Source organism: Lathyrus oleraceus, chromosome 7 (assembly GCF_024323335.1).
Source record: "Lathyrus oleraceus cultivar Zhongwan6 chromosome 7, CAAS_Psat_ZW6_1.0, whole genome shotgun sequence".
Taxonomy (NCBI): Eukaryota; Viridiplantae; Streptophyta; class Magnoliopsida; order Fabales; family Fabaceae; genus Lathyrus; species Lathyrus oleraceus.
In genome coordinates, this window is record NC_066585.1 from 393,879,291 (window position 1) to 393,891,379 (window position 12,089).

The 12,089-nt window shown below is 37.7% G+C and overlaps 1 protein-coding gene and 1 long non-coding RNA gene across 2 annotated transcripts; both read left to right on the top strand.

Moving 5' to 3' along the window:
- The first annotated feature begins 1,418 nt into the window (after nucleotides 1–1,418).
- LOC127106890 (uncharacterized) lies at nucleotides 1,419–3,150 on the top strand. The gene is made up of 3 exons (XR_007795525.1): nucleotides 1,419–1,842; nucleotides 2,569–2,630; nucleotides 2,739–3,150. It is a non-coding gene; the product is annotated as an uncharacterized LOC127106890 (long non-coding RNA).
- Nucleotides 3,151–4,502: 1,352 nt separating this feature from the next.
- Nucleotides 4,503–5,057, top strand: LOC127103998 (uncharacterized). The gene has a single exon (XM_051041223.1). The coding sequence runs from the start codon at nucleotides 4,503–4,505 to the stop codon at nucleotides 5,055–5,057; it is 555 nt and encodes a 184-aa protein (XP_050897180.1).
- Nucleotides 5,058–12,089: the final 7,032 nt, after the last annotated feature.

The following is a 12,089-nucleotide window of genomic DNA, read 5'->3' on the forward strand; positions in this document are numbered from 1 at the left end:
TAAGTTACAATATTTTGTAAAATGAATCCAACACTTAATTAACAAAATTAAATTATATACCTGTAGGAGAGTAGGATATCCACCTAGCTGTTTGCAACTGTACATGGACGCATCTCCAAGATATCGGTAGAGGGTAACTAGTGCAGCTGCTCCCCAACTATATCCTGAACATCCATCCAAGTCCCTAAACAGGAGGAGGTATCGTGCCTCTACAAGTGTAAAGGTCTTATCAGCAAATATGGTGGAACCCACCAACATCAATAGATATGCTCTAGTCGCATATGCCCAGCTGGAAGCAGCCCTATGATGTACGAATATATCATATAACCACTCCAACTTGTAATACGACCCCCTGCAGCTCCGAACATGTGACTGTGCCTGACTCTGTGACACTCCTAGGTAGTCCACAGCAAGTTCAACAGCTAGCTCTTCAGTCACATCCTGAGGACTCCAAAAGATACCCCTAATGGGCAAGTGAAGTAGACATGCGACATCATCTAAAGTAATGCTCATTTCACCAAACGGCATGTGAAATGAAGATGTCTCTAGATGCCATCTTTCCACAAATGCAGAGACAAGATTTATGTCTATCTTGTTCAGACTCGTTCTCTGCAGTGAAGCTAAACGGATCTAGATACCCAACTCTCCATCTGTGGTGGAAGAGCCAATGGAACCCTAGAATTCAACTTCAGTCCATGTCCGGCAACCTTCAACTCTTTCTTTGGTCCTCTTTCCTAAAAACAATTAAAACACATATTAGAAAACAAATTATAAAATATTCAACTATTATTCATTTTCAAATATAGTCCGTTTACTTACCTCACCGAACCATATATGTCGAGCAACATGATGCTCGTACTTCACCAAAAGCGATGTATCGTACGGCCCTCCTGGATATCCAGTCGGCTCAGCTGCAGCTGCAGATGAAGATGCACCCCGGTCTAACGTGCGGACTGGAATCCGGCCATCTGCACCTCTTCTTCGAACCACTGCAAAAATAATGTAAAAAAAAAAATTAAAAAAAAAAAAAAAAAAAATTACGTACCGGAACACTTCAAAGAAGAGTTCCGGTACACATCATCCAAACCGGAAGACTTGAAGAAAGTGTTCCGGTATAGAAGTATACAAACCGGAAGACTTTCTAGAAGACTTCCGGTTCAGTGTCCATAAAAACAACAAACCGGAACACTTAAGAGAAGTGTTCCGGTATACACTTTTCAAACCGGAAGACTTACTCTTAAGTGTTCCGATATACAATGCAAAAACGCCAAAAAATTTTCTTCTCCGGAAGTCTTCAACGAAAATGGTAAAAAAATTTTGAAACGGAAAATATACCCTATTTATATGAGGGTATTTTGGTCAAAAAAATTTAAATGTAGGGGTATGGGTACAATTGTAGGGGTATAGGGTAAAATTTTCATACATCCAACGCCATGAACCAAGTCCACTCAAGTAAGCTACAAGTGAACGCGCTTCAATAACCATTTCGTATCTCCGGCGTCGCATCTGCGTTTCAAGCTCTGAATCCACACGCGGCGAACCATACGACGGTCAACGCTCATCAAATCACGTTTCAAATTCGTCATCACTAACTCCCTTTAAGACTGTGACCACACATACATGAAAATGGAAAAACAACATTGAGAATCGATTGAAGAACTCACCGGACCGAAGTCGCGATGTAGTGGCTTGACGAAAACGAAGTCGACAAAAAGAGCTCAGAGCTTTCCTCCTCTTCTTCGCGCAAGTGTTTTCTTCTTCGAGCATGAATTCAACACGAAAACCAGATGAAGAAAAAGGGCTCCAAATCGCGTCAATCGTAACGAATTTTTTACGCACCAGGTATTGAATCTTCACCCTACTTGATTCGCTTCCTTCTTCCTCTTCTCGACTCTGCTACCGTTGTGTTATTGCTTTTCGATTGAATCATGGATGTGAACTGTTGCGCGAGAGTGATGAGAGATTGAGAAGCTCAGAGAGATGGAGAATTTTAGAGTGAAATTGAAAAATGAAATTGCAGAGAGTGGGAGAGAAATTGATTGAATTCCCAATTGATGATGAGTGATGTGAATTTATAGAGTTGATTTATGTTATGAAATTCATTCTAAATGTAAACGAAATTTACCTGAAATGCATAAGTCGGTTAGAAATGAAAAGTTCTGTTAGAACAAGTTTAGTTTCAGTTAATCAGTTTTTGTGGTTTTGATTCTCTGTGTATTGTGTTAGATTAATTACTGTGGAGCTCCATTTTGTGTTATGCAGGGTTCCTGTTAGTGTGTTTAGAGTTACTTATGCTTAAAAGTTATTGGTGTTTAGCAAATGGTTAACATAATTAACGGCTGGGTGGTGACTAAACGGTGCATAGATTAATGGTTGAGCTGAAATTGGATGGGATTAATTGTCTTTGGCCCTCCCTCTCTTTTCTTTTGAACTTGTATTTTCCTCAAGCCATCCCTGAATGCGCGTCTGAACTGTGTTGTGTTACATGACTTGTGTGACTTGCTCATTATTGGCCTTAAATATGGTAGAATAGCCCGACTCTTGAATTAACGGTTTATGTCTTTGCAGGGAACATATGTGTATAGAATGCTAGACTACATCATGCATATTAGCTTCTTGTGAACAAATAGGTACTTGTAACTGTGTGGCACTTGTTATTGACAATGCTTTTGATGGTTTGTGATTTTGATGTGATGATATTTAGCTCACGATTTGAAATGTTTGGCGTGATTCTGCAGATTCTTTGAAGGCATATGAAGTCAAGGCAAGATGATGGCAATATTGAATCATAATGAGGCTGTACTCTAAAGGGAGTATATCTTAGGGAAGGGTTTTGACCTTGGTCAACTTGTGTGTTTAAAGGAAAAATTTGTGTAATACTTGACGATGCAATTGCAATTATATATGGATGTGATGGACTTGAAACATATATTGAGATGGTCTCTTTCGGAAAAAGCTTGAAATTGAAATGGAAAATGTTTGGATTAATGGTTGTAATAGAAATGGATTGATGAAATTGTATTGAATATTGTAATGTGGTTGAATGTAAATGAATGTAAATGATTGGAATATTGTAATGTGAATTGAAGATGAATGTAATTGTAATGGAGATGTGTAATTTTATTATATGGAAATTGAATTGACTTTGAATTTTTTTTAAAAGAAAATATTCATTATATGAATGAATGGGATTATGATTGAATGGTTTTGGATAGTTATGGAAACATAAATATGAATGTTTGAATGCATTTATAAGAATTGAATAGAATTGTATTGCAATGGAAATTTGGAATGAAATTATAATTGACATTGAGTGTTGTTTTGAATCATAAATATGTATCAATTGTAAATTTTTGTTTTAATGAATATTTGAATAAGTGACTTTAAGTTTGACTTTGAAAGCTGAATGGAAACAAAATTCGAAATGTGTTTTTAAATTGAATTAAAATAAAACTTTAAAATGGGACGTTAGAAACTTTTGGAAAGTTGAAGATTATGGATGAATAAACAAAGTTAATTAAAAAATGATTTGAAAATGGGCACGAAAAACAATTTAAAATGGACTATGACTATATTATATGGACCACAATTGGTTCTCAAATGAAAGTGTTATTCAAACCAAGTATGCTAAGACCACTATTTATTCCCCATGCCTATAAACCATCCAATAATTTGATTAAATCTTGGGAATGTTTCCAAAGAATAATGGCAAGATACGTTCAAATTGAACTAGTACCATACTCTAGGCATTAGGGTTTTAAACAATCATAAGTTCAAACCATATTGTCAAAAGTTAAGCAAAGATCCCACAACAAGAAACAAAGCTCCTCAAGCAAGCTCACACTAAGATGACCCACAAAATTAGGGTTTCCAAGCCAAATGATCCACCAAATACAGGATCCAAGAAACTAGGGCTTAGACATGTTTAAACACCAAGATACAATCTCAAACCCATGCTTTAAACACTAAGAGTTTAGCCTCTATTAGTTAAAAACAAACAAGCCTTGAATCTAGGAAGCTTGTTAGAATGAATGCATGATGCTTATGAATGCAGATGAATGTGTGCAGATTAATCTTAAGCCATAGATTGAGTGGAAAGATGAAAAGGGGAGGGAAAAGTTTGGGGTACGACACTCACCGCCACCTGTAAACCAATATTCAAGCCTTTGAGGAAGGATCAAGAAGTTGAGTGGAGTGATGATTGCCAAGCAGCTTTTGATAGGGTCAAAGAATATTTACAAGAACCACCAATTTTGATGCCCCCTATTTAGAGAAGGTCTATCATCATGTACTTAATAGTACTCGATGAGTCTATGGGTTGTGTGTTAGGATAACAAGATGAAACTGTAAAAAAAGAGTACGTCATCTATTATCTTAGCAAGAAGTTTAACGATTGTGAGACCAGATACTCATTGCTCGAAAAGACTTGTTGGGCACTTGCATGGGCTGCTAGACGTCTCAGATAATACATGTTGACTCACACAACTTGGTTAATATCCAAGATGGACCCCATCAAGTACATATTCAAAAAACCATCCCTCACTGGCAGAATTTCCCGATGCCAGATGTTATTATCAGAATACGACATCCTTTATGTTGCACATAAGTCCATCAAGGGTAGTGTACTGGAAGACCATCTCGCTCATCATCCAATAGAGGATTACCATCCTTTTAAGTTTGACTTCCCAGACGAGGATATTATAGTTGTCAAAGACTATGAGATCCCTAGACCTAACGAAGGACCCGAACCGAAAGAGCGATGGATTTCTATGTTCGATGGTGCTTCAAATTCTACATGCCATGGAGTTGGGGAAGTATTGATGTTTCCCAAGAATTTTCAGCTACCATTCACAGCAAAGCTTTGCTTCACTTGTGCAAACAACATGGCTGAGTACGAAACTTGCATGTTGGGACTAGAAGAGGCTATTGATTTAAGGATTAAATTCCTTGAAGTATATGGAGACTCAACTCTAGTAATACATCAGATTATAGGTGATTGGGAAACAAGACATGCTAATCTAATTCCATATCGAGATTATGTGCTGAATTGCTCCTGAAATTTGATCAAATCACTTTCTCCCATATTCCTCGAGAAGAGAATCAGATGGCAGATGCTCTGGCAACTCTAGCATCCATGTATAAGTTGATATGGCCTAACCATCCGCCTAATATTGGAATCAAGCGTTTTGATGAACCTGCTCATTAGACAGATGGCAAACCCTGGTTCTTTGATATCAAACGCTATCTTGAGAAATAAGAATATCCAACAGATGCTTCTAGACTTGACAAGAGGACGATACAGAGGTTGACATCAAAGTTCTTACCAAATACAATATACCTTTGTGCTCCATCTTGTATCCCTTTGTGAACCAAAAGTTATTTGGCTTGTACCCAGACACTTAATTCCTTCTTTTCATGATGTTCCGATACAGTGATATTATGTTGTAGGCCCTCACTTGTTGGTTCATACCAGTTTACTCTTGGGTTCGTATTTCACCCCTTGTTGGAGTTCAATCGTATAATCCTTTGGTTTAAACCATACTTAGCACACTTATTTTCATCTCCCGCCACTAGTTCTTTGAACTACGGAGCTCTGAATTCCTCATTGCACTATGAGGATACGTAGGCATGAGGGCCCCAATCCTCACCGAGCACTTTATCTATTTCTTTTTTCTTTTCCTCCATTCTTTTGTGAGTAATCTTTAGATCTAACACCTATTCGAGCGAGAACAATCAAAACGGTTCCCATGGAGTACCATGGATGTTAGGGATGCTAATACCTTCCCCTTGCATAACCGACTTCCTTACCCAACATATCTCTTTCCCCCGAGTTTTATCGATGTTTTCCCTTTCCTTCGGGAATAAATAAAGTTTGATGGAGACTCTGTTGTATGTTCGAGCGCGTGATACATTCGGGTATATTTTCGCTAGATTCAGCTGGCGACTCTGTTGGGGATTTGCTTCTTGGATCATTTCCTAGTCGGTAAAAGGAGTCGAGCCTAGTTTATGTTGTTTTCGCTTGTTATGGGTGTTCACCTTTATTTCCTTACTAGCTTTATTTATCACATTATTTACCGCTTTAAATATTGTTTATACTGGATATTATCTATTACACTCCCTGTTGGGTTGGGATAGATTACAAGAGAGAAAAGCTATATACCCGAGCTTGAGTACATACACAGGATAGCAATGTGACTAGAGTCGTGTTTGACCTCCATGGAGTTATTTCGTGATCATGGTTGACACGAGACGTCATACCTAGAGTAGATCCTTTTGAGAGCATCATTGTCCGACGAGTATTTCTTCTAAGGCAATGGTATCTTAAAATGGGTCATCGACTCTAGGAACCTCTTAGGTTGCCTTTGAAGACTAGAACCTACCTGTGAGGGGGATATGAGATTTTTTTGCAAGAAACCATAGACTTTACATACCTTATTCTCATGGACGTCGAACCTTTGATCCTGCATCGAGCAGTATGCGCAGATTATCCGATTTATTTTCATGTTGTTAGCATACATTATTGCATATCATTTTTGCATTGCAGTATATATGCCGGATTTTTGACACTGATTTATTATACCATCGATGCTTTGACTCCGTGGATGTTGCATAATTATTTGCATTCCATCCCCAACATGTGCATTCATTCATTTGCATCTCATGACTATCAACCAGAAAACTTTCACCTTGTCCTTTCTCCAATACAAAAGACGACGACTCTTCAACACCAGTACTTCACAAGAGCTAATTGAACAGAAGGTTTTATCATTCTCTGAAGCGGGACCTGTAACACCCCTTTTTATACCCCAAAATACTTAACATATAATCAGAGTGAATAAACACGCATATAAACAAAAGGGCGTCACATCGACGTTTTCAAAAACTAAAAGCTTTCAAAAACCAACATCATTCATCATCAATATACAATACACCTAGTTATTTAAAATAACACACTTCAAATATCCTGAATATAGAAGAATATGTGTTCGCAGCGGAATATATTGAATATTCATGCATTTCATAAAATGATTCATGTCCCATACCATGATCATCTCTCAATAATCTCTTCAAGATAAAATAAAACCATATCTAGAGTATTTGGCACTATGGCCTCTCAAACAGTGATTGCAAATAAACATGTTCACAAGTAATAACATAATACATATCCAAATAAGATATGAGTTCAATACTACTAATCTACCCAGTGTTACATGACCAGAGCATTGACTCACTACCTAGTCTCTAAACCAAAACACGGAAACTCTCCGGCTAAATCTCGAGTAAGCTACCTTCCACTTACTTCAGCAATACTACTCTTGAATATCTGCACGATGCCCATGTAAAGGCAACATTCAAACAGAAGGGTGAGAATTCGAATCATTATGAAGAAGTATAATAAAGCACAATGATTAAATCAACAATTAAAGGAATTCATCACACCTTGTATAACCATGTAAATAATACTAACCAATATTTATTTCACATGTTTCAAGCATACCTCAAAACTCAAGGAGTATAATATTAAAATCCAATGCTATATTCCCGAATATACACATAACTATGATTATCACATAATCACACATTTTACCAAGTTATATACCCAAACATCACCAAACTCAATTACCATATCTCATACACATATAACAATCACATCAATGCATATATTCAATTATCACATAACTCTAATGTGACTCAATGCAAGACATGTGACTCTATGCATGTGGTACCACAATGTGAACCCAACATTTCACCGCTTTCCGATTCAATATCTAGAATCCAAGCCATGCTTCCGATCCGGACAAGATCAAAGCCACTACGTCTATTTCCAATTAATGATCAACGTCTGCTACGTCTATTTCCAATTAAGGATCAACGTCTACTACGTCTATTTCCACTCAAGGATCAACGTCTGCTACGTCTATTTCCATTTAAGGATCAACGTCTGCTACGTCTATTTCCACTCAAGGATCAACGTCTGCTACGTCTATTTCCACTCAAGGATCAACGTCTATTACCATGTGAACCCACAGTTTCACCGCTTTCCGATTCAATATCTAGAATCTAAGCCACTACGTCTATTTCCAATTAAGGATCAACGTCTGCTACGCCTATTTCCATTCAAGGATCAACGTCTATTACCATGTGAATCCACAGTTTTACCGCTTCCACCATAAAGCCGACCATGCCATGAATGAATGTACACATACCAACAACATATGCAATTAAGATCATCTCTACCATCTTAACATTCCGCATATCACCATAATTCAACTCTATGAATTATCCACCAATGGTACATATACACATTCATAACAAATACACCATTCACAAATATAGGCTAATTATCAAATACGCACACTTAGATTTCATTTCAAAATGATTACAACATTTAAAATCCTCAATTTTCCCTTTTTCAACAGCAAGTAACCGGTTAACGCATTTTGGGAAACCCGTTAACACAAAAACAAAATTCAATTCCTGGGCAGATTTTTAACTAAGTAACCGGTTAACGCATTTTGGGTAACCCGTTAACACGAAAACAGAATTCAATTTCTGGGCAGATTTTTAACTAAGTATCCGGTTAACGCATTTTGGGTAACCCATTAACACAAAAACAGAATTCAATTCCTGGGCAGATTTTTAACTAAGTAACCGATTAACGCATTTTGGGTAAGCCGTTAACACTAAAACAGAATTCAATTCCTGGGAAGATTTTTAACTAAGTAACCGGTTAATGCATTTTGGGTAACCCGTTAGCACGAAAACAGAATTCAATTCCTGGGCAGATTTTCAGCAAGTAACCCGTTAACGCATTTGGGGTAACCCGTTACTCAGTTTAAAACCGGAATTTTTCTTAATGTTACCAATAGTGTAATGAAATTTAATAAACTAAGTGGCTTCTCAATCTATCCCTCAATTTCACCCATATATCCATTCCAAACGCAGTTAATCATCACAAATCAAAGATTACTCATCAAAACCTAACAATTCCAAAACCATAAAAATTAGGGATTTCAACCTAAACATATTTCTACCCATTGACCCAATTATACTAACCCATAATAATAAGGATTCTCCCCCTTACCTCTTCAATTTTCTGGAAGTCCTAGCTTCTCCCTTGTTCTTCCCCTCTTCTCCTTACTTTTCCTCTTTTCTTTCTCTGTTGCCTTGAAATGACCAAACGAGTGTTACCTCCCACTCTCCTCACCTCTTACTATCCTAGTATATATCTGGGCTTAAGAAATGATACCTCTAATTTAATTATTAGGCCCAATAAGACATAGTATCATAATATCTCTAATTAGTTCAAATAAATTAAACCAACACAATATACACACCAAGTCAATTAATTCAATTATTCATTATATCTCATATAAACTAAATAATTGATTAACACACCAAATAAATAAAATAAAATAGTATAATAATAATATAAGAAATAAATACTAAAAAAATGGGTTGTTACAACTCTCCCCCACTTAAAAGATTTTCGGCCTCGAAAATTACCTCAAACGAACAACTCCAGATACGATTCCTTCATCTTATCCTCGAGTTCCCAAGTGATATTGCCATCGGCAGCTCCGCCCCATATCACTTTCACCAAAGCAATCTCATTACCACGAAGCTTCTTCACTTCTCGATCTTCAATTCGCATAGGTGATGTATCAACCGTCAAATTATCTCGTACTTGAACATCATCTAATGGAACAACATGCGATGGATCCGCAATGTACCTCCTCAATTGAGACACATGGAACACATCATGAAGATTAGAAAGTGACGGTGGCAATGCAATCCGATATGCCACTTCACCTACCCTCTCGGAAATCTGATAAGGACCAATGAAATGTGGCATCAACTTACGCGACTTCAAAGCTCTACCAACACCCGTTATTGGCGTAACTCGAAGAAACATATGCTCATCTTTCTCGAACTCAAGAGCTTTCCTCCTCTTATCATGATAACTCTTTTGACGACTCTGAGAAGCCTTCATCTTCTCTTGAATAATCTTAATCTTATCCGTAGTCTCTTGAATCAACTCGGGTCCAACCAGAGCACTCTCTCCCGATTCGTACCAACACAAAGGAGTTCTACACTTTCTACCATAAAGAGCCTCAAAAGGTGCCATTCAAATACTCGAATGGAAACTGTTGTTATAAGTAAACTCGATCAAAGGCAAGAAACTATCCCAATTTCCTCCTTGTTCCAAAACACAAGACCTCAAAAGATCTTCAAGTGACTGAATAGTCCTCTCCGTTTGACCATCAGTTTGCGGATGATATGTCGAACTCAAACGCAACTTCATAGCCAAAGCACTTTGCAAACTTTCCCAAAATCTCGAAGTGAACCTCAGATATTTATCTGGAACAATGCTCGACGGAATACCATGCAAACACACAATCCTCTCGATGTGCAACTTAGCCAGTCTCTCCATCGAATAATCCGTCCTCATCGGAATAAAATGAGCACATTTCGTCAACCTGTCCACAACGACCCAAATCGCCTCACAATTACTCGATGTTCTCGGCAAACCCGAAACAAAATCCATAGAGATACTATCCCACTTCCACTCGGGAATAGATAACGGTTGCATCAAACCAGACGACTTTTGATGTTCAATCTTTGACTTTTGACAAGTCAAACATGAATACACAAATTCCGCTACATCCTTCTTCATACCTTGCCACCAAAACATCTTCCTCAAGTCTTGATACATTTTAGTAGCACCAGGATGAATACTCAAACCACTTCTATGCCCTTCCTCAAGAATCCGCAACATCCGGAACACAAACTCGATCACGACACCTCATGATACCATTCTCATCAATCCGAAAGTCACCACCTTTGCCTTGATTAATCAATGTCATAACATCGACTAATTTCAAATCTGACTTCTGACCTTCTCTAATCTCGTCAAGAATGCCACATGTAAGCTTCAACATACCAAGCTTAACACACGAAGGTGTCGCTTCACAAACCAAACTTAAATCTCTAAATTTCTCTAACAATACAAAATCTCGAATCATCAACATAGACATGTGCAATGACTTCCTACTCAATGCGTCAGCTACAACATTCGCCTTTCTAGGATGGTAATTCAAACCAAAATCATAATCTTTCAAGAATTCCAACCATCTTCTTTGCCTCATATTCAATTCTTTCTGATCGAACAAGTACTTCAAACTCTTGTGATCACTAAACATATCAAATCTCGATCCAAACAAATAATGTCTCCAAAGCTTCAACACAAACACAACGGCGACCAACTCTAAATCATGCGTCGGATAATTCCTCTCATGAACTTTAAGTTGCCTTGAAGCATAAGCTACCACTTGCCCTTTTTGCATCAAAACACCTCCCAAACCCAACAAAGAAGTATCACAATACACAACGAAAGGTTCTAACGGATCCGGTAAAATCAAAATAGGAGCCGTAGTCAATCTTCTCTTAAGCTCTTGAAAATTCGCTTCACACTGCGAAGTCCAAATGAAAGCTTGACCTTTCCTAGTCAACTGCGTCAACGGTAACGACAACTTAGCAAATCCTTCAATGAACTTCCTATAATAACCAGCCAAACCAAGGAAACTTCTAATCTTAGCAACAGATTTAGGGGCTTCCCATTGAGATACAACTTCAATCTTCGTAGGATCCACGGAAATACCACCACTCGAAATCACATGCCCAAGAAGACTTACTTCACTCAACCAAAACTCACATTTAGAGAGTTTAGCAAACAACTTCTTCTCCTTCAACACCGATAACACAACCTTCAAATGCTCGGCATGATCCCCTTCACTCTTAGAATAAATCAATATATCATCGATGAACACTGTTGATTCTTAATATTGACAGCAATTTTGGTAAAACAAAGAGTGATCACAAGATGTTATGTGTGATGTCTTAACATAAGATATACTATGTACCTGCTGGAGTTCAAGAACATGTTCATGCAGGATTGTTTCAGAATGTCATACACAAGGTCATGGCATCTGATATGGGATGTACCTGCCGGAGCTTAAATGAAAGACATGTTCATGCAGGATTGTTTCAGGATGTCATACACAAGGTCATGGCATCTGATATGGTTG

What these genes read in the sequence shown, in the direction of transcription:
- LOC127103998 (XM_051041223.1), top strand. Translation starts at nt 4,503, where the DNA reads ATGGACCCCATCAAGTACATATTCAAAAAACCATCCCTCACTGGCAGA.